At 45.3% G+C, this 27235-nt stretch overlaps 1 protein-coding gene across 1 annotated transcript in view; it reads left to right on the forward strand.

Annotated features, from left to right (window-relative positions):
• cntln (centlein, centrosomal protein) overlaps positions 1-27235 on the forward strand; it is a 78565-nt gene that overhangs the window by 31485 nt on the left and 19845 nt on the right. Inside the window, exons 13-23 of the mRNA XM_084006451.1 lie at positions 1978-2094; positions 9046-9146; positions 11515-11612; positions 12374-12903; positions 15853-15934; positions 17558-17639; positions 17983-18254; positions 22189-22395; positions 23781-23878; positions 26658-26784; positions 26897-27034. Of these exons, the coding sequence (XP_083862577.1) occupies positions 1978-2094; positions 9046-9146; positions 11515-11612; positions 12374-12903; positions 15853-15934; positions 17558-17639; positions 17983-18254; positions 22189-22395; positions 23781-23878; positions 26658-26784; positions 26897-27034 (1852 nt within the window). The remainder of the gene's footprint in view (positions 1-1977; positions 2095-9045; positions 9147-11514; positions 11613-12373; positions 12904-15852; positions 15935-17557; positions 17640-17982; positions 18255-22188; positions 22396-23780; positions 23879-26657; positions 26785-26896; positions 27035-27235) is intronic.

The raw sequence follows: 27235 nt of genomic DNA on the forward strand, positions 1-27235 counted from the left end.
ATTTGGAGCTTGTTAGGGATTTCCCTCTCGCTTCCATGCTGTGTTGTTGCATTTTTGGAAAGATGCAGGGGGTCGTTTTTTGTTTCCCTTTTGCATGCAGGACCAAAAAATAAGACAGGACGCCCCCCCTCCACCTGCCACACACACACGTCTGCACTACTTTGGTTTATATTCACAGTATACGTCAACTAAAATATACCAGTTAGATGCTTTTTCTAAACCTCCCAGATTCTCTCATATCAATCTTCACCTCTCATCAGCAGAAAAGTATTGAATTAAACAATTGGCCAGCTGCTGAGTGACATCACCCGCGTGTGTGATAACCCGTCCCACCCCGGATAGAACTGCCGGCCAATCAGGAAGCAGACGAGGGGTCGAGTGGCTCATCAGCATGCAGGTTGTGCACAGTTAGCCAGCCCCAGTGAAACCACCCTGCCATTCACCATTACCACAATATTTTCCCAAAATGGCATGAAGGAGAGGGGGAAAAAGCCAACTTCTTATTTATATTAGAGAAGGGAAAAAGTTTTTTAATCAGACTGGGGATGATGAGGGTGAGCAAATAAAATTAAAGGTTATTAAAGCATCCGTACTCTGATCAAAGTTGCGCCCATAAACAGATTCCCCCTGAATCAGAGCAATTAGCCGCAGCAGCGTGGAAAAGTTCTCTCTATTTCCTCCTGCTTAATAATGGAAACTAGGATACCATAGGGGAGGAAGCACTGAGGCCTGAAGAAGATAGCTCTCTCATGGCTCCATGTTCAACAGCTTTTAGGCCCACTGTAAACAAATTAAAATGCTTTAAAAAAGCTTTAACGTGACTTAATAAAGCTTCATACACCTTTCATAAGGAATGCTACGCTACATACTTAAACATCACACGGAGTGAATTAAAATGGAGCTGTGGGTAAAAAAAATCGTGTACCTTTACAGCTCCGGGCAGCGTTCAGGTAGCCCAGGCTGAATTCACCGTGTGATCGCTGTAGAATGAAGGTATCAATCTCTGTGACCATACAGTGAGATTATACGTTAAGTCGCATTACACTTTGGGAAACCGACCTAAACCCAGAGAAAGCTCACGCACAGACTCGTACATGCATCTACTACGGAGAAGTTGAAGGGCTCCAAATTGCTCACAGGGGCATTAGCCATATTAAATGAAAACATTTGCCGTTCCTCAGTAGCCTCCAACTCCCAGGCACCGGGGTTTAAGTAGTATTAGCGCAGTGTGGCCGTGTCTACTTGGCCAATAATGACCACGGGAAAACGGAGATAGCAATAGCAGTGACCCTCACGATCCATTCCCACACCTCCACCTCAGTGATTGTTTGTTTGCGTGACGCAAATGATATCCTCATCTGCTCCTCTTGCAATCTTTGCATTCCTTACTGAAAGACATTTTTGGCTGGAATTGAAAGGCTCATTGCAATTGAATGCGTTAGGACTGATTGATGTGTTGCGTGCGAGTGGATGCAGTCGAGGGCACGACAGTGTCTGTGTGTGTCTGTGTGTGTGAGTTCAATGCAGGGGTCATCCACTGAGCACAAAGTGTCATTAAGTATTCATAAGTGAGGTGTAGACATTTGAATGACCTCGTTTGCGAGTGTGTTTTTTTAGCCATTATTTACATTTGCATGGCACATGGGGAACGGTCCCGCGCCCTGCCACACGGGCAGTGCCCTGGGCTTTAACACAACATGCATACGTGTGTGTACATGATTTGCCACGGAAATGTCAAAGTCAAGGCTGCTCATTTGAATACAGCTAAAGATGGCTGAATAACAAAAACCGAGTGAGACTAAGGGGCCTTCTTACCCATGGCGAATTGGCCAGAGGCGGCGAGATGATATACGGTACGAACCATCTTCCCTTGTTGGTATGTTTGCTTTACGAGTGTGTGTGTGTGTGTGTGTGTGTGTGTGTGTGCTATAAATGAGGCTATCTGTTCATTTTTCTGTATTGTGTATGTGTGACCAGGCCAGGTGGAAGGATACAGCGTGCAGACCCGCGGCAGCTAAGACAAGAGAACAGTGATGCGGTGTGGAATGAGCTGGCCTACTTGAAAAACCTCGCCAGGAAACTCTCCATTGAAAAGTAAGTCACCTGCTGTCTAAGTTTCCCCGGCTGAGACTTCGATGATATACCAGCAGTGGAAGTTGTTTTTTTTTAAACTGCTCTTTTTGCCTCTTCCACGTACACACACACACACGTACCGACGTGCACTCCCACTGTCCCTGCTTGTTTGTGGGTGTTCAAATTTGGGTGTGCCCTTCCCAACTTCACAGCGTCCACCTAGCCCTCCACATCATTACCAGCCAGCAGGGGCCAAAGCAAGATCATTAGACTCCGTGCTCATTTGTAAAATTGGCTGCCCAAAAAACTCACACATAAAAGTGCAGGAACTAAAAATCACATTATCAGAATCCCTGGCAGTGTCTTTGTGAAATAATTGCGTTTTTAATGGAACATTTATGCCAAACTATAATCCTGTTGCTGGCGTTATTGAGCGACAATAAGATACTTTACATACTTTTGGTGTTTTACTCGCAGTGAATAAATCTTTTTAAATCTTTTTTTGTTACTTAGTGTTTCCTTGTCTCTCTCCTCCCTCCTGTCTTTGTCTTTTAGTCCGTCTCTGGGTGTTGTATAGTCATCGTCTTGTTTGATCTAGAGAAGCCCCTGTAACCGCACCACTAATACTGACCCTCTATGATGCTACACAAAGCTTGGCCTAAAGCCACAGTCTTCCTCTCTCCTTTTCCCCCTAGCCTTCACCTCTCCTCACCTCTTCCCTCCTCTATCCTACGCCTCTGTACCCTGCTCTTCCCCTCTTCCGACTTGTCTTCCCAGTTGCCTCCCTCCGGCCCTCTGTGATGCTGCAGCAGGCTGAGGCCAGAATTCTGGTACTTGCCCCCCCCTGCCCCCCTCTACTGCTTTCCCCTCAGCTCACCCCCCTGCCCTGTCCTCCTAATCCCAGCTGAGCTCATTATGATATAGCCCGGCTGCCTCTCTCCAAGCCTGAGCTGTCCGAGCTAATTACAGGCTAGCAGCCCTAGTGCCGCCGATGCTGCCTGTTAAGGGATGTCCATCCGCCTGCCTGCCTGCCCGGCCACGACTAGAGCTGAGCAGAGTTGAGCACTGGATGGTCTAGGGGTGGGGCGATGGGGGGGTGGATGGGATGGGGTGGGGGGGGTAGTGAGCAGACTACAGTGAACACGTAGGGCGCTTGGAACTGACCTGCGATGGAAACCACAAGGGATGGAGAGCGGCTGGCCTCTTCCCTTGCTGTGTAACTGGCCTGTCCTCCGAGGTTAGTGTTGAACCCCTTTCATGTGCCCCTGATCAGCTCCACCTCATCTCCTCCATCCCCGCCCCCCAGGGCCCCTCCTTACCCGGGTGGCTGGTGCAAAGTAAACTTGGCTGGGGTCTTTAAACTTGTGCTTTGGAAAACCTCTCCGTTCCAGGGCACGCATCTGCACACTCGCACGGCTCAGTGTGTTAAACTAAGCGAACGCATTCTGCCCATCTCTATTCCACTGCTCTTTTCCATTCTTGCTGCTGGAAGGAACAGGAACACACGAGGACAAACGGCTTTACTTCCCCTGCAATGCAAATTCCTGTTGAGGGAAGGCAACAGAAAAGGCAAACGCGTGTCCATCACAGTGCAACAACAACAGGAGTTTATGAAAGCATAACTACCAGGAAACTATTGGGGAAAGCAGTTGCAGCTTGTTGTTCCGTTGACCGTATTATAATGATTGTGCTTGTGAAGGTTATGCTAGATAAGTGTTAGCAATGATCCACTAATGGGTAATTAACTCCTGGCAGCTGAAGAATTTAAGGCCAAATAAAGGCCCCCCTTATAAAGCTTTAAATGCCAAGTGGCTGGCTCTAGGAGAGTCTCTGTTTAATCTCATTCGCTCTTCCTTATTGTCATGATATTGTGCACAGATGCTCCCTATCACCTTCTCCAAAAACAGCACTTGCAAAACACCATCTTGAGGCCCAAATGACCATTTCCCAGAATGAATATTGCTGTGGATAAGTCCTCCACAGTGGGTCCCCACAGTGTTAAGAGAAGGTTATGAAGCCCGGGCCCCCCTCTATTCTCAGCACTTGAGTAAGAGGTTAAGTAAGAAGGTGAAACAGGTCTGTTTGTCTGCTCTTTTAGCGGATTTTCTGGCTCCCTGTGGCTCATCCTAATGAGTTATGGATGCAGTAAGCAACAAATTGCTTATTGTTTGACAGCCTTTTACAAGAAAAATTATTTATTATAGAGAATTATTAGCAGGATGGTTTCTTGTGTCCCACACACACACAAACATACACACATGCCCCTGTCGCGCATTGTGAACAAGAGAGGATGAAGAGAACAGTGTGTAATATGCCAGGCCATGCGTGAGCTTTGATACTTGGGGAACTATCATGTGAAAATGGCAAGGCTGGGTTTAAGTGCAATCCTCATGTTTATCCACATATTAGTTTGGTATAAGAGCAGCATACGGTAAGACAGAGAGAGAGTGAGGGCGTTAAGGAAACGGGTGATGTCACATCGGGGTCGGGACCCTCAGAGCCGGAGAAAGCAGCAGTTTTCTGTAAAAAAAACCCTCAATAGTTCTCTTAATTTTGAATTACCGGTATGTTTTTTACACTGACCTGCAAAATCTCAGGCACACATAAGCAAACGATGAAAAATGTTGCACTTGTCACGTAAAAATCTGTTGACAAGGATTCAGTTAATCCATCATGGCAAACACAGAAATTGACATGGATGAGAAATACAGTATAATAACTTACATTTGTCTAAAACACTTTGTGTATTGATGAATCATCTCATCATTTACATTTTTCTTGATAGCATGGAAACTGCCCTGTTGCTTTAATTAGCATCAAAACTATCATCAAACAATCCCACAACTAAAAGAGCCTCTGCTTTATAGACGCTATGCACTGACACCATCTGACATGAAGACTCATCTCTCAACGTTTAATCAGTTTACAATATCTCTGAGATGCACACTGGAGTGTTTTTAAGTCAAAGGGCACCAACAAATAAACTAGTTGACACCGAGGATGATTTTTAATTGAGATTTCCTTCTGGTTGGAGTAGATGGCTGGCAAGAAACGATGGGAAGGGTGGGCGAGGAAAAACTCGCAGTGGGATCATTTTATCTGCCTCATTATGCATCTGTCTGCGGCACTCCATGTCCGCGCTTGTTAATTGTTGTTAAAGGTCTGTTGGTGAAAAGAGGCTGGGATTATTTAGGCACCATAAACAGAATAAACACTGCAGTGCATCCTCAGACTTGAGATGCTGTACTCGGATGACATCAAAGCATAAATTAGCTAGCGATTACTGGGGGAAAAAGCCTTTGAGATCATTTGCACTGCAGCGGCAGTGAGAGCTCCTCTATAGAGAGTGACCATTATGGACGTGAACCTCCCCAATAAGCGACGTTGACACTAATTAAGTTTAATAAAGTTTACCCCAATGTTCCTCGTATTCCTCTCTTTATTTTCGTTTCATCTCGATTCGCTAAAAGGTATTAGAAGTAATGAGAGTCTTTTGCCCCCCGGACCAGGGCGTAGTTGGAGGAGGGACACATTTGCTCACGCAAACAGGAGCAGACACACACACACACACGCAAACAGAATGTTTTATGCATGTTCTGAAATCAGACAACTAAGGTTTTCTCTTCATTAATTATTTGGTAACGTAATTAATAAAAAAAAACGTGCTTTACACTTAGTAATTATGATGCAAGCTACGGTGCCCCATCAAGTCTTCACTGAGCTCATAACGAGATGAAATTAGAGCACAAAGAACACAGTCATTTCAAAGAAACTGAAATTTGAGGAATACAAATGTAGTGTGCCTATGTGTGTTATTCTTCCTCATGGCTACTAAATGCAACATTATAATATTGTTTTATTCCCTATTAGGGTACCTGGCAGCATCAACAAGCTTCCTAAACAGGGAATATTGGAGAACCTAACTCTTAAAGACTCATGGTTGCTGCTGCCGCTTCATCGCCCAGAGCTGAAATACAGCACTGAGCCATGTAAACTCCACCAGTCACCATTTCTGCTGACAGCAGTGGCTTATCCACCGAAACACCCTCCATGAATGAACAGCCCTATAGACTGAGTTCAACCGTAGGGGAATCCCCCCCCCCCCCACACACACACACACTCACACACACCCCAAAAAAACAAGATTCTCTCCCCAGCGATAAAAATGCCAGAGGTTTTTTCCGCTTCTTCACCCTATTCCCTGCTGATCCTGTGTATTTTTATGTGCCAGAGCAAGAAAGCGAGAGAGAGAGGGCTGGCATGTGAGAGCACAATGGCTGCAGATGATGTTGTGTTGTGCACCCTCGTGGATGGACGCTGGCAGTTTGTGCTCTAAGCCGTGTTTCGGTGCAACACAGGTAGAGACGAGATCAAATGACATGGAGTGGATAGCTTAGGGCTGAAGTTCTAGCGCCGCGCGCGAGAGAGAGAGAGAAAAAATGTTTTCAAAAACGGGGCCAAAAGAGCAGCGTGAGACACAGACTCACATTCCAGACCACATCATTACCAAAGGTAACACCTGTCTAGTGCCTTTAGTTTGGCTGCTGCCAAGAAACTTCTTCAGCTTTTATACTCGCTGAGTGTTGTTCTACCTTGGGTGAAGCGGCAAGTTGACTAGCTTCATTTGATTTATCATTTAGATAAAAAAAAGAAAGGAAAAAGACTTGACATCCACTATAGAAGGGGTGGCTGTACAGAACCTTTATGGGAGGATATGATATAAAATATGGTTTCATTTCAGATTGATTGCAGGATTACTGGAGGCAGGCTAATGAAGGCAAAAGGTCTAGAATATGGTTCAGGTGGAGGCGACTGCAGATCTAAATCATTGGGATTTAGCTCAATGCTACTCAACGCTACATCCTTTTGATTTCTCAAAGCTGCTCCTTTCCCATCATCCAGATCCCAATAGACTGAATATAGTAAGCATCTGTTTATGAAATGATGTGCTACGTGTGAGGAGTGAGACTGTAGGGGAGGACTGGAGCAAACATTCAGGGGAAGGATTTTGTGCTGTTGTTTTGAAATTTGCTTCAACGTGTTGCCTAAGGAAAAACAAAAAGTAAAAATATGTGGTTATATTCAACAGCGTAATTAAATGAGAATTTTCCATCATTGACCAAATAAGCAGGGGGAAAAGACAGATGCTTTAATTTGTTGTTTTGACAACAAACAAATTCACTTCACCAAACTAAATAAAATTTGACAAAGGCTTGATTGTATTTTTTTTTTAGTTTTGCATTAATTTGTACTTTCATTAATAACTTACGATATCGAAGATAAATTCCCACCTTTTGTATCTTTGTTCTTGTAACATCCCTCTATGGCAGAGTGATGCAAACACAGCAACAACAACCGAGTGCCACTGAATGAAGACGCAATAGTCCTCCGTCTTCAGATTGTTAAGATGTGAAACTGGAGGATGCTGGCTCAATGAACTCCATCTGCAATCTAATCCCTGCTCCATCCGAGGAAGCGTGCTCATCCTTCAACAAAATGGAATGTTTTGCATATGAACTTTGGTTTAGCGTCAATACCATCAGCATCCGAAAAGGCATAAAAGAGAAACATGAGATGGACTCGGCTCCTTTCACACACTGCATATTTCAGCTCATTTGTCCCATTAACGGCCCCGGACACATAAGGCAGTGCCGGTGCCTCATCGACTGGAGTTCATTTATGGAGGAAAATCTATAGAGGAGCGACACATATCCATCTGCTTCCTCACCCCCCTCAGGGAGAGTCATTTGTGTACTTATTTAAGCTGCGGTCAGCCATTAGACCGGGCCTCTACTGGACTGTGTGGGCTAAAAAGCTAATTACTTTTCTTCCCTGCGCTATGGTGATAACTTTTCCCAAGTCATTTTCTTGGCATATGTCTGAAAAAAAAAATCTTCGTGGTTTGATCGTGCAAAAATTAGATTGGCGGAAACAGGTGTCTAGTTTGAGTTAATTGCCATCACGCTCATCATAGTTCACCATAGCCACGAATGCCCTGTTCCAACGCGTTAGAGTGTATCGCATGTGCCTTAAGCAGTCGGTGGGATTGAAGACCCGCCGTCGTAATGAGGTTAACCGAGGGAAGAATGCCACTAGTAGCGGGAGCTTGTTTCCAGTGTTTCTCTCTGACTCTGTGGAGCAGAGGGGAGGGGAATTAGGTGTGTGTTTCAGGTGTGGTGGTCTCGGCGGGCTCGTGTGTATCCTCAGTAGACTTCAGTTGGGGTCCTAATAATAACTTGAAAGTGCAAAGTCTCGAGCATGGCTCCACATAATTAGCCTTTAGCAGGAATCAAGCTAATTGCAGAGAGGTAATTGGGCACACTTTCCAGTCTGTTTGTCTGTTATGATACACACACACACACACACACACACACACACACACACACAGATGCACACTCTACCTTCCCACCTTGGTGTTTCATGTTGCCTGTCACTTTGATTTCCAGGTGAATTAAAAAAGCATTTTAATTAGTTGATTTTCTTAATGATGTCGTCTTTTCTGGAAGAGAAAGCCAGTGAATAAGATTCAAGTCAAAATGTGTGATAAAAGTTCCTTCACTCAGGGTGTCCACAGTAGAATCCAGAATTATATTTGTCCAGATTTACAGTGATACTCATACAGTTGTGTTGGTCGTGGGGTTGAACCTGAAGAAATTACATAGTTGAATCTGATTGGTCAAGCCTATAGTCAAGTTTTTCCTTCTGTTTCAGCTCTATGTATCTCAAGGAAAGTAACATCATTGACAGAATATTAATAATCATAATAGACAATGCTGTGTGTTGTATGTTGTTCCACAACCAGAAGGGAAACGACCGGGAGGTGAAGGGACCATCAACGAAAGGAGGAGACACAAGCTCCAAACAGATGTTTCTACTTATATTTTTATTTTTTTTTGCCATTTATATTTGTAGCAGAATGGATTTGAAGTAAGAGCCCGAGTAAAGGAAAGTTCATTATGTGTGTGACTGCAGAGCCGGTGTGGAAGAGGAGCTGGACATGCTGCGAGTCCAGGCTGCTATGGACCGGGCCACAGTGAAGGAGCTCCACTCGTGTATTTCTACTGAACACCAAGGTGAACCCTGTTTTTCTTTATTTATATATTTTAAGGACATAAAAACAACTGTAGTGAACACGATTCTTTAAAATCCCTTTTTGTCTTTTTTCCCCTTTTGTTATTATTATTTTATTTATTATTCCTGCATTCATTTACTCTGTTGTTCTGTGCAACGCCAAGGATGTTGCCACAGGCTTAAAGTACAAAGAAAAAAGGCATTGAAGGTATCACCTGTAAATGTTTAACATGACAGCACCTTTAAGCCGTCCTTTCACCTCTGGGCCATGTCTATTAGTGAGCAGAATTAATAAGACAACCCCCAGTGGAATTAACACGACAACTCAATTAAGACTTGATCAACTCCTCGCAAATTGATTGAGAGATCAAGAAGTGTTCAACTTGTCTGCATTTATCATTCCCAATGTTGAACAGCACATCGCTTTTAATCCAATCTGCACCCTTTTGTCAGACGTTGACCGCCGCAACCACTGGCCTTAATTAACTAGTTCAATAACAAATCTGTCCTGGATCACTTTAATTTTCTTCACCACCAGTGATGGTGTCTGTTGGAGATGCAAGCTTGTGATTTAAAGGGTGGCACTAATTAAAATAGTGGATTCTTTCCTATTGACAGGAATACTAGGAAACAAGCTCTTTGGAAAGGACACCATTAAAGTTTTACATCTCGTGAGACAAATAACTAAATACAAATGTTACACAAAAGCCTGAATATCTGTGGCATTTGTGTCATCATTACAATACATTAATAGAATTATCATAGGATATTTAGTTTCTGTCAGGTAACATACTGAAACAAAAGTCAAGCCAACTGCAGAGAGTGGCTTCTACTGCTGCTAAAATATAAAATAAAACACAGTCTTGGCACCATACCACACCATTAAATATATTATATATTTAGGACCTGAAACTTGAATAAATAAATGCCAGTTGTGTGTCATATTTTGCACTTAAGGCTCTATCATTGTGGATATCATATTCAATAGTGTCGATAAGTAAAGTCAACATTATTAAGAAAAACAACTGAATGCCCACAACATTTGCTCCTGAAGAACCTCTGTGACCCGATCAAAGGGATGGAGGGTTGAAACGCTCGTGCCGGGATCACACTAACGAAAGGCAGCAGATGAAAGGAGCGGGGCCTTTGTGCTGCAGCCCATGAGGAGACGTGGGAGGGACGTTAATGTATGCCGCCGTGCCAGGACCTCCTCCAACCGCGGGTGACTAGGGAGCCACCACGTCTTCTTATCAAGGTGGTGCTGAGGTGCCAACTCCCAAGCCACCAGCAGCGGAGCGGGATAATTGTCTCCCAACCTGGTTATGTAGCCAGAGAACACGGCAGCCCTCCTGTCCTATTTGGTGCTCCGTCTGATTGGATGTGACACGCTGGGAAGACAAAAGAGCAGGCTAATTCAAAGTAACAAACTTCCCTGGGCAAAGCGTCAAATGCAAAGCGAGGGAGCGGCAGCTCCTCACAACGTAGCCCTTTTCCCTCTCCCTTCTCTGGTCTCTTTTTTTCCACCAACGAACTCTCCAGAAGATCAACTGGCCTGAAAAAGTCAAGCTCCTGAATATTTTAGGATTCCGACTTCATTGTACAAGATATTTTTGGTCATAAATGTTTGACAGGAAACAGTCAAAAGCAGGACGTTTTATATTGTTTTGTGTTGCCCTTATCTAAGATATCACTACTTTTGCAGGCGCATACCGTTTGTCACACAGCGACACCGAGCCTTGCTGGATTCTGCACACATGAACATGTGTCCCCGAGCACTTTGAATCCCGCATTCATGCCGCCGTTATCATAAAGACTAAATCATATGTTTGCCAAGGCCACTATTGAAGTTATCAGAATAAAGCAGCGTGTTAGTCTGCGGAGATTACTTGTCCGTTGGGGAAACATAGTGGACTACAAAGCAGTGCAGCCTGGGGCTGTGTGTTCACGGGGGATTCAAGCACTTCTCTTCGTTTGTTTAAGATCCCTAGGGAGAACTTGCACATAGCGTGTACCAGTGTGTGCTTTTGAACCCTGTTTGTCTATTTCTGCGTGTGTTACTAAATAAAACACCTTTCCTGTTCATCATTAGGAAAATAAGGCTATTTGATCAGATTTTAGAAGCAGGCGGTGAGTTCTAGCAGTGTGGAAATGTCCAAGTCTCCATGAAAATGGCATCAGTGAGGCTGCGTTCGTTCTGATGTGATTGACAAAAGAAGAAGGAGAGAGAAAAAAAAAAGAACAGAGGAAAGGAAATTAGACCTTAGTAATGCTAATTGATTTAATGTACCCTCTTTATTATCATTCTATTGATTTAGCAAGCCTGAGTTTGACACATCATGTCCCAATAATGAGCTTTGTTCCCGTTTGCAGAATTGCTTCACAAAGTGCTGCAGGAGCGTCAGGTCAAATGCAGCACTCCGAAAAAGCTTTCTGTTTCTTCGGAGCGAATGGAGCAGTCATTTAAAAAGGTACAGCACTATGCCATCACTAAGTGTTCTTTGTCACTGACAATAAAAGAAACCCGACAGAGTCATAACTACGCACAATGCCTCTCAGAAAACGTGGGGGGGGTTTTTTTCAGAGAAAGATTGATTGGAAAATGTTCTCACGTTTTGTCAGAGAGTTTGTTTTTTCTCACAGTTAAAAACATTCTAAGTTATCCAAGAAAACAGAAGGTTATTTAACCCCCTTGTCCCTTCATGGCAGTGAATCATCAAGAGTGGGGATAGCCATCTAATTTAGTTTGAAAGGTAGCAGGCTTCACCAGCGGGCAGAGTGAGAACCAAATAAAAGGCAAAAATTGCCTGGAGGCACAAACCCAGCAGGCATGCACTGTTCTCTTAAAGAGTCTCCACCAAAGATCTAACAAATAGACTAAGTGCTCCTGGTTGATGAGGGTAGGGGGGTGCCAGTCAGATGTCCATATACTTGCCAGGCTGGAAAAGGGGGGGGGTTCAGCCATCCACACAGCATATATGCATTGGCACATACACCCTTGACAAAATGTCTGGGGAGCAAAAAACGCCTGTGTGCTTGCTACCACACACAGGTCAAACCAGGAACTGGCCTTTCTCGTAGAAATGTTCCCCGATAACCTACGGTACACTGTGGAACTCTCACTAGCGCTGCAGGAACATTATGTTCAGAAGTTGAGTATTTATGGTAAAAAAGAAAAAAAGAAGAAAATCTGTGTTGTACCACTGAGGCCCCATATCTCTGATTCCTTCAGATTGAACAGCTGGAGCGGAGGATGGTGTCCCTGGAGGAGGAGACAGAGAGGCTGAGGGAAGAGAAAGAGCAGCTACTTGAGGCCAAGGAAGACTTGGCCCACAACTGCCGCAGACTCCAAGCGTCCCTGGATCATCTGCGAACCCAGGGAGATGTCCGTGAAGAGGCAGCCCAGGCCAAGGCCCTGGCCCAGGGGGAGCGGCATCGCGGCGAGACCGTGGCGTTAGAGGGCCGGCTTGCCGCCTCTCAGAAAGAGGCTACCAAGCTTCACCGTCAGCTGCTGAAGCTGAGACAGGATGTAGGCATCCTCCGAGCAGCCAGGGACTTCTATAGGAACCGTGCAGCAGCACCGGCGCGGACAGGTGGGAACCCGAGCAACATTTGCTGCAAGGTCAAATTCAAAACAACTAGGCTCGGAGGTCCGTTCCACCCGCGCAGCCACCGAACAGTCAGCTCCAATCAAGCCATCAGCTGGCAAGGCCGCAGCCCCAGTCCCGCTAAGGACGAGTGGGAGGACATGAGCGTCGATAGGTAATGATACACGCACACACACAGATGCGCTTATTCTCACAGCCACCCTGCTCATTATTTTTCGGTGGTAGGAGTGGAGAGGGTGGGCTTGCCGAATTGTGAGGGGGGGGGGGGCCCAACGCAGCATCGAGGGGACAACGTGCATATGCAAAGCGTAGGCAAATGGGTGATTGAATTTCATCTTCTGTCTAGTTGGTATTCAGGAGCCAAAAGAAGAATGCGAGCAAGAATGATAGAGAGAAGGAGAGAGGAGGGGGAAACTACTGTCAGATCCTTTTGAAATATCCTGGGACGCCTTGCTTGGAGCTTATTGACTGAAATTTGCATGCAAAATTAGCCACCTCTCCGCACAAAGTTGAACCGATGCCAGGAAAGCCCATGGATAAGGGGGCCGCCAAAGCCTTGATACCTTCCAGTGATGCCATTTTCATGCACTAGTCACGCTACCTCGAAATTGACAGTTTGGCAGTTTGATTTAATTTACTGGTCCTTTGCATATTCACTAACCCCCCCCTTGACAGCGCTAAGGATCCCCCTGGAAGTACCAAACACCCCCCCACCCCCACCCCCCTCCTCCACCCGTTCACACACACAACCATACATGCATGGGAGGTAACCCCACCCTGCGTCTCGTCATGTTGGTTATCTTGTGGCATGTCAATTCACAAATGTGTGTGTGCTTCTCATATTTCCTCCAAGCGTCAACCCCTCCTAATACACACACACACACACACACACTCACATTCACACACTTCCTTTCCATCTTACCCACCCTCCTTTTTCCTCGCCTTAATTTAGTTGGATAAATTTTGAATGACCCTACTCGGCTCAGTACCAGATGTCTACAAGCTGTTTAACACCCTCTAAATTAAGAACCATCGACAGTAATTATTTCATGTATGTTTTATGCAAAAAAGCCACTGAGCCAACATTTATTGAGTGATGGTCGGAATGATTTGATTTCAAACACTCCGAGCTATCGCCGATATTTATTTCCCCTTCACTTTCTCTCCCGGTATGCCTCCCTCTCTATGCGATCTCTCTTTTGCTCAATCCTACTTCCTCCCCGTCTCTTCACCAACTAATTCATCAGGCTGTAATCCACCCCATCTCAATCCACATGAGGCCATTTAACAGGGACTGGGTGCAGCTATGCCCTGCTTTCCTAATGCCTTTCCATGTGGCTAATAAGCAGCAGTCTAATATACGCTTTACCTGAGAGGAGGATCTAAGTGGATTTGTGAAGAAGGGGTCTAAACTGAGATGTTGTCTTATTTAAGGCACCTGTCAACTGATTTGTTACTGTAAAGCCTTCTGCGTCTCTTATCTCACAGTGGTCTTCTTCAGCAATGTGTCTGGTTGGGGCTCCTGGAAATACAATATTTCTGCCTAAGGAGGTTTGGCCTAAATAGTGTCAAATAAAGATGTCAGACTTGTTAAGGCTACTGACATGTCTTTGTTTTTTCCCCTCCTTTTTATCGCTGCCTCTGGCTCCCTCTCTCAAGTTTTGAGCTGCTGGAGGCAGCTGACCATTTTGAGCAGATCAGCAGTTTTGTGTGAGAGCAGGACAGAATGAGAGCAGGGGGGCGGGGCATGACGAATATCGCTCTGAATCATATTGAATTTTTCTGTTGGTTGGAATACAGAGCGCATGCTTATGAGTGTTTACATAAGGTTAACAGGTTGAGTGTGATTCCTTATAGATCTCCAAGTCGTTGGACCTCACCTGAAAGATGTGTACAGTAGTGTGCTGTTGTTTTCAAAAGATGTCCCCTCATCTGAGGTTTTAATGATGGTGGGAGAGCGCTGTCTAACACATCGCATCCAAAAGTCTCCCATTGGTGTTTTGCTGTGTAGAGGCATATGATTCACTTAATTTGCACGCTCATCACACCGCCAAGTGACCCCCATCTTTCATCATTTGACCCCACACCATTTTGGAGAAGTATCACCATAACATGCCAGCACAGCATCCTTAACTGTATTGTTGGTAGAAACACATCCAGGAGACGTCGATGGCCTGTGGGTGCAGGTCTTGTTGTCTGACTGGCCTCGTCTTCACTGTAGACGGGTTGAGACTCAGCATAACGCAAACTAAACTAGTAGCTTGTATCATGCTGACTGTAGTGTTCGTCGGTTTGGATCTGCATGTGATTTAGAATGAGTAGAAAAATCATTTTTGCATTAATAGTAGATGAGTTCAGAATTGTATGAGGCAAAATTTAAGTCCGACCTCTTTAGCGGCCTCACCCACACGAAGGAGGCATTTTTTTTTTTTATCAAAAGGATGTATCCCCGGTCTTAGTGGTGTGAGTGAACCTCAGCAAGTCCCTGTGCCCCTTCCAGACCAGGTTTTAACCCTAACTAGCCTTCAGCCCTGTCATGTACCACTTAGATCCGCTCTCTGTGGTCTTTACCTCCGCTGCTTCTCCCAGGCCCCACCTTAATAAACCCGCCAGCGTAAATGTCACTGGCTTCCACCTTCACGTCAAAGGTCACTGTCAATAAACCTGCGTGTGTGTGTGTGTGTGTGTGTGTGTCTGTGTGTGTGTGTGTGTGTGTGTCCCAGGAAGCCCTTGCCGCGTGTCCATCAGACGCAACTTTGCTTGGCTTCGCTCAGCCGTGCCTCTCACACACGTCTGTCACACACGGAGGGCTAATGAAGGCCACAGCCGCTCTCATACATGTTGATGCATTCACCATCAGCAGCAGACACTGCAGCCTTTTCACTTAATTTACACCCACATTTACACTTCCAGCTCAGAAATTGGATGGGACATTGATTTTCTGTTGGAAGGCGGGGTGGGAAGGAATGCACATATTTTTGCTTGATGTCAACTAAATCAACCATAAAAGGTAAATTGGATTTTTGTCCAGTGGTGGTCCTTTCAGAAGCAGGGTTGCGAGTTCGACTTCTGGCCTTTAACCTTCTGGCTTCTCTCTGTGCAGTGACATTGGTGAGGAGTACGTGGACAGTCTCAACAGCGTGGCCTCAGGGACGACGCCTTCCAGACACCATGCTAACGGGAAGGTTGGTCATAATATGAATGAATAATAAACTTCTACAGTCAGGGAGGAGTCTCATGTGTATATTCCCTTGCAGAGTACTTCTGGAAGTGTAACATTTTAGCTGTATGTATGTGAATAGCCGGGCTTGGGATAGTTTGAGGTTATGTCACGTCTTCAGGCTTGTTTTAATTGTGCCAAAAAATGGAAGATGTATTAACAATCAGAGTAAAATTATTCTTATTTATTGAGAAAGTATTCATTGACCACCAAACGAAACTGCAAGCGGAATTTGATTTAATTCTAGTCCACATTTTTCATTGTCCACAGCTTAATTCCAATCATCATACAGTATATAAGGTACACAGGTAATTACCACCCCAGTAACATTGAAAACATAGTCTGTTATCTTCTGTTCTGCCTTAACCAGTAATTTAATAAGGTACTCTTTACGAAAGTGTCCTTAGTGTCTACAGATTAATTCTGACAGGATGATTGTTAGACTTTTAAGAAAGGAAATGGACGGTGAACAGAATATTTTGTTGTGATTTGATGATGCAGAGAATATGTTTTAATTCATGTTCTTGTGTATTTTTTATACCACTGCAACTCTACCATTGACATCTAAGAAGCTTATATGAATTGCTAATTTTTACCATCAAGGTAATATGATTGTCGAGGTTTATGTGATTAGTGAGCGTATGGCTAGTTCCTATAACTGCCTTTGCTCTTGCATTCACAAAGTCTTGCCATGTTGTCGGTGCTCCTGCTCTTCCATCTCCTCTCCACACCATTAAAATCAATAGACCTGCACCCCTTCCCCTTGTCCATATCAAGCGACTTCGCAGCAGGACACGATGCCTCCAAACCCCAGAGATATGTCCGTCAGGAAGAGAGAGGAAAGACAGATACTGTCTCCCTGGCGTTCTGTTTCCCAGAGAAGGGGAGCTCAGTAGAAGGTGGAGATGAAGAGAGGATTGTTGTTGTGCATGTTGCCAGGGAGCTTTCTCAGTTTCACCGTTCCAGATCGGCTAAATGTGCCCATCAGCTCCTCCCGGGCTCATTGAGGTGACAGCCCCGGCCCCTCAAGATGTGCTATGTCACAAACCAAAGGCTTAATCCCCCCCCTCCCCCCCCCCTTCTCTGCACTGGCACTGTGTGATCAAACCTGGCACTGATCAACTCCTACCTGACCCCACATACAAAGGAAACAGGCAGAGAAGAAGGGGGTGCGGTGGTTGGGTTGGGGGGGGGCTTCTTTGATGCCACTACAAACGATGGTGCAGTTGGGAGGTGTCACACATAGACACGCGTGCACACTCATGACTGCAAACGCACACACTCACGCACTCACACGTCGTGCTGTAGAAGCGAATCAAGGCTTCCAGACAGTGATTGAATAAAGGCAGTGTTTGCGAGCGTCTGTCAGAAGGAATATCCGCGCCGAGGAGCGTTTTGCGTCGAAGTCAGCCGAACGCGCTCAGGTGAATTATTAAAGCGCGGGGTGATTTGTCTTGTCGCGTTAAACTGAGCACACCCTGTGATCACGGTGTCATTACGAGCTGCGTTTCAGGAAGCGCAACATGTCAACCGGTTGTGTTGCATCTAACAGCTGCTTTTCATCCCGCTCTCTTTTCTGCTCTTTCAGCCCTACAGGTGTTCGCTGGTCTCCAACACAGCGCCACCAGCAGCAAAATCCAACAGAAAACAACCCGATCTTCTGGCCTACGGTAGCATAAGATTTCCCCTTTTTTTAACACCCTTGCAAAACTACAAAAATCTAATCGACTATTAATTGAAGCAGGGAGAAGACTCAATGTACACGCTGTTGATCGGAAAACAAGTATTTGAGAAGTTAACAAGCTTTCTGTTTCTTCTTGTTTGTTTCTCAGAACTTGACACTCCTGAATTGGTTATAAATGGAAAATGTTAATCATTCAAGCGGTTAAATTTATCCCAGATTTCACACACAGAGACCTAAGCCCTGTTAACTCCCACCAGTAGCTTCTAAATAGGGATTTGTTCCGTGCACTTGTCAACTCTGAGGTGCCTGCGTTTACTTCCTCCTGTTAGACGATGAACAGCGTGAGCCCTGGGACCGAGGGACGAGAGGAGAGGAGCGGAGGTGGAGGAGGAAGAAGAGGATGCTAATGAAGGCCCGGCGCTGCTCCTCCTCTTCCCTGCAGCAGCGCGTCGAGTCCCTACTGCGTCACGTCGACATACTGCGAGGTGCCAGGAAAGACGCCCTGCTTTCAGCCGGAGAGCTGCGAAGGGCCAACGAGAGGATCACGGCGCAGCTCGACTCCCTCACCGAGAAGCTCCGCAGCAGCAGGCAGCTCGCGCAGGTAACTTGGGAAAACAACGGGAAAATGAGTAAATCGAAAAAGGCCAGTTCTAAGTGTCGGGAAGTTTCATATTTTTCTCGTCTTTGTCTCTCTTTTTTGCGGTTCTTTTGGTGTATGCCGAGGGCTGCGAGTGCAGCAGTGGCAGGTCCTTTGCCCTTATCATGTTTAATAAGTGCGGCTGACAGGCCTACCCTCGCCTGTGGAGGTCAGGACTGCGGAGCGGAGTCGGAGAGAAGAATCTCCCCTCTCTCCGACTCCGCTGTTGTCTCGTCTGGCTGAATGTTTCAACGAGCCAGTTCTCCACAACAACCCGTGTCACTAGCAGTTACAATACATGCACCTGTGTGTGCACACACACACACAGTGACTTTTTTTTTTTTTTTTTACCGAGTCTACTGCCACACACACATTTAGTTATTTAGTACCTGCCTCCAGGTAGGAAACTCTTAGACTTGGTATAGACTATAAATAAATCACCAAGCACTTTGGCCCTAAACAGTACCATGCCTGTCAGGGCCTCCTTGTACACACCAGGATGCACACACACACACACACATACACTGTGCACAAATACACACACCGACACCTAGACAGATACAGTCGTTAATCGGAAAGGCTGGAGACTTCTGTTGGTGAAGTCAGACATAGCAGCAGCCAGCCATGGGCCCACTGGATGCCTGATTAGGGCGCATGTGTCTGTCTGTATATTTACAGACTGGAACAGTACACAGGCCGTATATTGGACTTGTACGCACACGGGTCAGAGTCCAGCCCTCATCGTGTTGCTACCTAGGAAGTGGCCCTTGTGCTCCCACCCAGGCATCTGATTGCCAAGGCCCGACGAGACCTTAGACTCAGACACAGCAGTAAAGCCATATGTGCACACACACACACACACTTGCGTGAATGAGTGGACAGAGGGGGAATTGTTGTCTTCCTGTTTGTTTCCTCTTTCCTCTTGCAGTATTAATGCCACTCCACCAGAGAAAGTTGGAGCCGACTGACTTGCTAAAGCCACGTCTTGTTGCCCTCTCTGGAAAGGGCAAGAGGTGATGGACTTTGGGCTTGTTCCAGCCGGTCCTTGCCAACTTTCTAACTAAAACTCTCTGCTTGTAATTGGCTTAGGACAGCCTCCACAGGGGCCATCATGTGAGAAGTAGCATGGCAGTTTCTCAGAAACTTGTTTGTGTTGCTGTGTCTCCCTGATGTTTCAGCCATTCTGTCCTTCCTTCCCCTGTTTCCTTCCTCACCTCCTTCCATCATTAATTCTTATCTCCTCATTCCTCCCTCTCTTACTTGCTTCCCCAATGTGCTCTTTTTTTATTTATTATTATTCACCTTCCCTGAAAAGCCAATGAGTTTGCATTTAATAGCTGCTATTTAAATGACACTTTGCTGCTTTCAAATCTATAACATTGGAGAGGAATTGACCTGCGTCGCTGAGGTGTGATATGCTTCATCACGCTGCACTCGGCTCGCCGTGTCCCACCCTAAGGGGAACATGTGTTCAACAGCATGGTGGAACATTCATCATTGAGTCACCAGCATCAGCGTTTCCTGACAGATGTCTTAATAAGCAACAGGATGTAACCCTAACTCTCTGCAGTGCAGAAATTAGTGCACGCTTCCTTCATTCACAACATATTAATCTTGAAATGATGATTCCTATTAATTATTCCTTGGGTCAATTATGATGACATTGCTGTGAACATGGAAACTTCACTGCAACACTGTGGCAAATAATGCCAGTAGTCAGACAATCGCACGGCTTGTAGACAAAACAGTTTTAGCAAGATTATCCGGAGCACTTTATTTGGAGGTTAAAGCGAAAGTGAGTGCCCCCGCAGTGTCAGTAATGATCCCTCATTGCACACAGAAACTTGCACTCACAACTACGGCGAGTACTGTGGGTTAAAGTTGAAACGGAAAGTCAGTCTGTGAACTGTGATTGATGTTTACAACATTCAGCTTTGTTTTCTCTTCCAAAATAAGTTCTTCGAACTCCGGAGGGGGTTAAAAATCCTGTCTGGTCGTGGCCATCTGTTCACATTGAGTTATGTTGCCATATCCCCACAGTTAACATCCAGATCTGGGAATATGGCCACATTTTTTAAGTTTGAGATGTTATTATTACTGTTAGAAATTAAGGCCCAAACCTACGAAAATAATACTCGAGCTGTAATGAACTGAAAGCATCCCTGTAAAGTGGCACAAGAAGCTTGACAGGTTAACATACCTTCCTGTTTCCAAGTCTGGCTCTTGACGAAAAGTGCTAGTCAAGCGTATCATCCGAATACAGGATCACTGGGTTGCCCGGATTATCTACCTCACCACAGTCATTGCTTTCCCGTTTGCTTCACTTTGCGGTGTACGGTGACTTTGCCTTCGCACATTTACCGGCCTTATCTCTTTATGTGCCGAGTGTTTCAACCCTCCTCTAACATGTAAGGGGCCGGGATTATCACAGGATTAGTGGCTGCAACAGACACAACCGCTTTGAAAAAGCTCCAGACATTATTTAAATTTTCATGATGGTTGCACATCAAATCACATGCAAGAGTTTTTTTTTTTTTTACAGTAAGACATCGCTCTCGTGTTTCTCTTGGTTGATGCATGTCCACAAATTCACTTTGTGTAGCTATTTCAGAAGCCTCTGTTTCCTTATTTATCCTGCTAATGATTGAGTGCCACTTGGAAAGGTATCAGTGAGGGAGAGAGGGAGAGAGAGGGGGGGGTCCTCTCTTCCAGCCTAATGGAGCACCAGTATATCAGCCCAGGCCAGTGTCATCTCTCACCAGGGCTGAAAATGTCCCGTGAAATCAAAGCCCGTCTTACAGGAAGTGTCATCAATGCCGTTCCTAATTCGTGCAGCCTCGCTCTGCGCCCTCCACTCCTCCCTTTCTCTCACTTCTACTTCTTTCTCTCCCACCCTCCGGGGAGACGGCGTGTGCGTCTACAACAGGACAGAGGAAACCTAAAACAAGAGGGGTTCTATTAAAAGGTGTCAGCCAGCAACCAGATATCAATAACCTCCATGTATGCAGAGCAGAGATCAAACCCCCGGGAATCTGCGGTTTCACTTGGTGGTGTGCGTGTGTGTGTCTCTCTCTCTGTTTGTGTGTGTGTGTGTGTGTGTGTGTTCCAGCATTTAGCCCATGTGCGCAGCATCATGTGTCATGTCTCCCGTTTGTGCCATTAAGCATTCTTGATGTTTGAAATGATACCAGGTCAGCTAATTGTGGCAGTATTGAACCAAACAGACTCTTTTCTGCCCCATATTTTCTGAGTAAGCAGGCAAAGAGATTTTTTTTTTCCAACTCCGACACGCACACGTGTGGTTAAAAGTGTTCACCTCAGACGCTTAAGTTTAGAATCATTGATACACTGTCCGTCGTGATCAGCCGGTGCCATTATTGTTCATCACTCTCGCCCCAACCTCTCACCAACTGCTGAACTCCCTCTGTCCCAGAGTGCTCTCTGTTTCTGCAGGATGGCTTTATTATGCATGCCAATCACAGTGAGAATTAGGCCCCATTGACCAGACTACGGCATCATCCGTCTCCTAATTAGCATAAAAAAGGAGATTTATCACAGACTAGATATTAAAGCAGAGCCCGCAGCCCTCCTGCTGCTAACGTATACAGTATTTTTTGACATACTGTTTATTTTCGTCTCTGCATCTATCATATTCATGCCACGTGAATTTAAATTTCAATCTTTTCTCACACCGGTAATATATTTTTGCATTTTAAAGCAGAGGAAGCTGGGATTAGACAAGTTAATGTATCATCATGTCTCCTGTTACTTTTACTGTAACTCTTGACACAAAACCATAGCTGTCCTTGGTTTGATAACAGTGGACAAAACTTTTTGTTTTTAGTTGAAGTATCATTAGCACTAGCAGAGACCACCAATTCTGTCTGTCGGTCTGCAGAAGCTGACCTCTGACCTGGCCGGTAAGGAGCAGCAGAAAAAGGTTCTGGAGATGGAGCTGGAGCAGTGGAAGCAGATCACATTCCCTAAGCAAACCGTAGCAGTAAACGTGGAGTCCTCCTGCGAGTGCAGGACCACGCCGGCCCCAGCTAATCCGGGCCCCCAGACCCCGGAGGCTGAGGTCAAACAACTTCAAACCAGACTTAAGGTTAGTGGTTAGGAGTTCGGAGGAGAACTCTGGGGTTAATGAATGGCCCTCATGCTTTGTCTTATCGTGCACGGCTTATGAGACAAATCTCTTAATAGGATGATGGTATTAAGGATTGTGTTCATTTCCAATTTTGTGCACTACGAAGCTTGATGCCTTGCTAATGCACTGTATGATGTAATGTATTTTTGTTGCTGCTGTTACTTGATGGTGTCTGACCAGGTCTTGTAAAAAAGTGTAAAAGTGAAAGAGAGGATATTCCTGTTTTATATTGCTGTTCAAAAGAATATTTATCAAAAGATACAAAAGTAAGAAAATGTAGTTTATGAATTTTACACATTTCAGATAGAATTTCCTTCTTTTTTTTAAACATTTTATTATATTTATTATGCAGCATCTAACAGTCTAATGTTGTTGTTGGAATACACATGCATTCATGTGTTTGACCCTGATATTTTATTATCAATATTTCTTTAATGCCTCACTGGTTTTAACTCCCCGTTTCCCTTGTGGAGATTAGAAACACTTTAACTTTCGAATTATAGCAAAATATAACATTTTTTATTTTTTTTTTTCAAAACGGAGCCTTTCAATTTACACTCAACATCACCTGAAATTGCATGTGATTTCGACATGAATTAGCATTTCTTATCATTTGATCTTATTAGGGAGTACCTGTCAGAAGGATGAGAAATGGGGAATAACAGTCGAGACATGCCCTACATCATAGGGAATGAGGTGTGAGCGGTACCGCGGCATTCTCACCTCCTCTGCAGCCAGCTCATCAGTGTCACCGAGCAGATTGCCGCTGTCATTACACACAGCCGAAGAAGTCATGTCAGGTGACAGCAGAAGAGAGAGGCGAGGGATGCACCGTGGGGGTGCACACACGGAGCGAGCGCATTGTCAAAAGCTTGCGCTGGTTGCGGTTCCCACAAGAGACGCGGGGCCCTTTAAACCAGAGTGAACGTGCACGTTCAAATATCCATCACGCAAATGATCAGAAGTCAAGCTGTCATCGTGAGCCGCGGCGTCTTAATGTGTCGCAGTGCAGAGATATACAAGAAAAAAAAGAATATTAATATTTATTATATCAACTAAATGTTGCTGGATTCATTTTTCCAGTCATTTTTTTTTTCCATATGTATAGCTATAGGTGTATACATTGTTATTTTTCCCCTTCCCCTTATCTCATCCACTTTGAAAAAAATACTACTTTCCTCTTAACCTCTTTTAGCACCTTCCACCCTCCCGCTGTAACTATAATGAGGAGGCATGCTGTGCCTGACCTGTCATCAGCCGTGTCGTGAAAAACCTCCCCCCTCCCTATCACACACACTCAAACACATTAACAAACACACACACACTCTGTGCCCTCCCCCCAGAGTGCAAGTGCGGAGGTCACAAGGCAGGTGGCGGCTAACAAAGCCCTGCGAGGCCAACTCCAGGAGAAGGAGGACAAGCTCCGCCAGCTCCAGGACAAGTTAGTTTCACACCTCTTTTTTCTTCATTAGTACGACTTTGTTCTCTTTGTCTTTCTTTGTATCGGCTCCTCTGCAGTACAGCTCTTACTTTCCCTTTTTTTTTTCCCTCCTTCCGCATCCCTCTCTCCGTCTTTGTCTCTCCGTCTCCCCGCGTGTCTGTCCGTCTGCGTGTTTGCACATCCTCTGCAGCTCCCATCTGTAGTGTTTGATTCCACCGTGTGGCAGCACTCTTGTCTGCTGCACTCCACTTAGGCATGCCTCTCCCCCCTTGCGTGAATCACTTGTGAAATTATGCATGTTCTCGCGAGCGAGTGAAATAAAAAATAATTACTGAAGAAATTAGTGTGTGCGCACATGCGAGCGTGTGGGTGTCTTGTGTGTCATGTAGTGCGGCGTTGCTTATGTGGGTAGCTGATGCGGAGTGCTGATCAAAGCAGCGTATTGATTGTTTGTGTGCCGCAGGAGGGACCATTTTGGCCCATGACACTAAAACCCACACAGCATCACTCTGGCCTGTGGGCCACAAGCCCTAATGAGTTACATGGTTCACCTACTGTAGCGCTCGGCCGCGTTGCATAGTCAGAACGCACAGCTATAAACAATTCACTCAGGGAAAAGTGCTGGAGATTTAAACAGCCGTTGTGTAAGGGCGCACATCATCATTCCGCATTAGGATCTCATCTTAGAACCGAGGGGAAAGGTACAAAAGAACAACTTGGCATTCCTTCCTTCTCGTTCTCTTTGTCTAGTATGCTGTGTCCTCTGCCTGCCGTTCTCAATAATGCATCCGAGGCATGTGTACAATCACAGCGGGTGTGTGTTTGTGTGTGACCGAAGCGCAGCGGATCACAGCGAGACAGAGTGAACATCCCTCAGCCCAGCTTCCACGACAGCCTCAGCCTCTCCTCTGGATCTTGTCACACACACACACACACACACACATGTAACTCGCCATCTCTTCTTGCCTACCTCTCCGTTTGCCTCCATGGAGGGACCCCTTCTCAGAATGAAAGACATGTCTAGACGTCTCTGAAATATACATCTCAGCACACACACGGGGAGCAAGGCTGCTTCGCCTTAAAGAAGAGATGGGGGGGGGAGAAATGAATTTCAAAGTATACCGGCATGTCCTCAGTCAATATCCGGCACTATGGCCCTGCCTTATTTATGAAGCTGCTTCTTTCATCTTTAGCCCTGTTGTCTATCAGCCACATGAAACGTCCACCCGCGCCTCATTCTTAACAACATACACAGAAACGGTGCGCTCCCGCTTTTTCTCTTATGCACACGCACACTTCAGACCACTGACTGTTATCATTACAATACACGCATGTTTGATGAACAATATTGCCAACAAGCTCAGAACAAAGGGAACAAACGTGTGAGTGATTGGAATACAGTTGGAGGCTCTCTTTCTCTCTCCCCACTAACACTCATAAATAGAGATCACACGCTCCGGCAGAAGCGGCGTATATCCCTCATTCTTTTTTATCCTCTATTCTTTTTGGGGTGCAGGGGAAGAGAACATCTAAAATAAATGTTGTCGATCTAATTGCCATTAGCATTGGGACAGAGGGAGCTGGCTGGGGCTATTATTGCTGCTCCCAGTCTTTAAGTCTGGGTTTTCTCATTAATGGCCAAATCCATGGGGTAACCAGCCAGCGCTACTTCCCCCCAAAGACCCCAGGCTAGACTCCTCTCATTTAATTTAATGTCACTCCAATAGGACAAGCTCACATTTATTTAGCCAGTCTGCCCTCAGGCATCCATCCACCTAGGGAGGCAGGGACATTTACTTACACGAAAGCATTTGCTCCAACGTTTCGTCATCTGTTTATTCAAAACACACAAGGCGTGATTTGTGGGGAGCTAAGAGATCCACTACATCTTTGAAATAAAAGGGAAAAAAACGGCAAAAAGCCCTTTTAATTAACTGCATCCTTATGATCTTTATTCTATTTGTTCTAACTCCCCAAGGAGTAGATAACCATGAGAAATGCCTCATATTTGCCTTTTTATGAAAACAGAATAAAACATACTAACATATTGAGCCCGTTTAATACGAGGCATCGCGATGCTGGAAAATTAAACGTGTCAATACGGCGCGCTGTCAAAATCGGAAGTGACACACGGCGCGTGTTTGCAACAGTTAAGACATGAACAGCTCGCAATACAGAGACACTGCCTCTCTTTAGGGAAGTATTGTCAGCGCAGTACAAACAAACAATATTTTTTAGAACGTATTCCCTTCATAATCAATCTTTCCCGAGCCGGGTCTCCCCTGCTGACGTGTTCTTTATATGGGACTGGTGTAACGCAGAGCTGGAAATAATAAACATTTAAATACTTGATTACAGTCTTTCAAGTAGTGTCACTGCCGATTTGAAATGCCGTTTGTCAAAAAGGACTCCCCAGTCCCCCTTAGTGCGGCATTCCCCACCAGAGCACTTGTTCTAATATATGCCAGTTAGAATTATATATGCATCCTTATTCCCCCACTCGCCTGCCCCCCCCCCCCCCCCCCGCTCCACTTACCCAAACAGCATGCCAGTGTATTTAGTTGTCATAATGAGCTGTCATGCCTGATGCGCTGCATGGGGACACTGTGCCTGCCAGCTTTATGTGTGTTCACATGTGTCGGTCTCAGTGTGCGTCTGTCTTTGCTCTGCTGTGCAGATACTCTATGTGGATGTCTGTGTAGAATGCACACGTATTTATACTTTATGACATATTTTTGTGGCAGTGATTTTGTTTTGGGTTTTTTTCCCGTCATTCTAGGGCGAGCCACACGGAGCGAGATGTGAGCATGAAGAGGCAGCTGGTGGAGGACTTAAAGACGAGGCTGAAGTTCCTGCAGGAGATGGAGAAGAGTTACCGTGGACAGGTGGAGGAGCTGGAGAAGAAGGTACGCACAGTTCTTGGTAGTATTGACAAAGAAAATAAGGTCCTGCAGTGCTTCCCCCATATTCCATCTCCCGGAGGACTAAAAATGCTGTTTCCCTGCTTCAACTCTACAGGTGAAGACCTTATCAGAGGAGGCCACCAACAGGAAGTCCCTAGTAGATTCTCTTAAGAGGAGACTGAATGTTGCAACAACAGAGAAAAGCCAGAATGAGGCCTCCTGTAAAAAACTGAAGGAAGAGCTGGAAAAAAAGGTAAGAAATAACCAATTCTCCTTGGAACAGTATCATATGGAGTGAACAATATTTGAATAATAGCAACAAAGCATCGCTAATAGAGATATTTGCTTTTCATCGGCAACAAATTAACACAACTCCTATTCAGCTAAAACCGAAACTATAAAATAAAGTAGAATATTGTTGTCTGACCCTCAATATAATGACGATAAAGCTACT

The sequence above is a fragment of the Eutrigla gurnardus genome (genome assembly GCF_963514095.1).
Source record: "Eutrigla gurnardus genome assembly, chromosome: 3".
NCBI classification, from domain to species: Eukaryota; Metazoa; Chordata; class Actinopteri; order Perciformes; family Triglidae; genus Eutrigla; species Eutrigla gurnardus.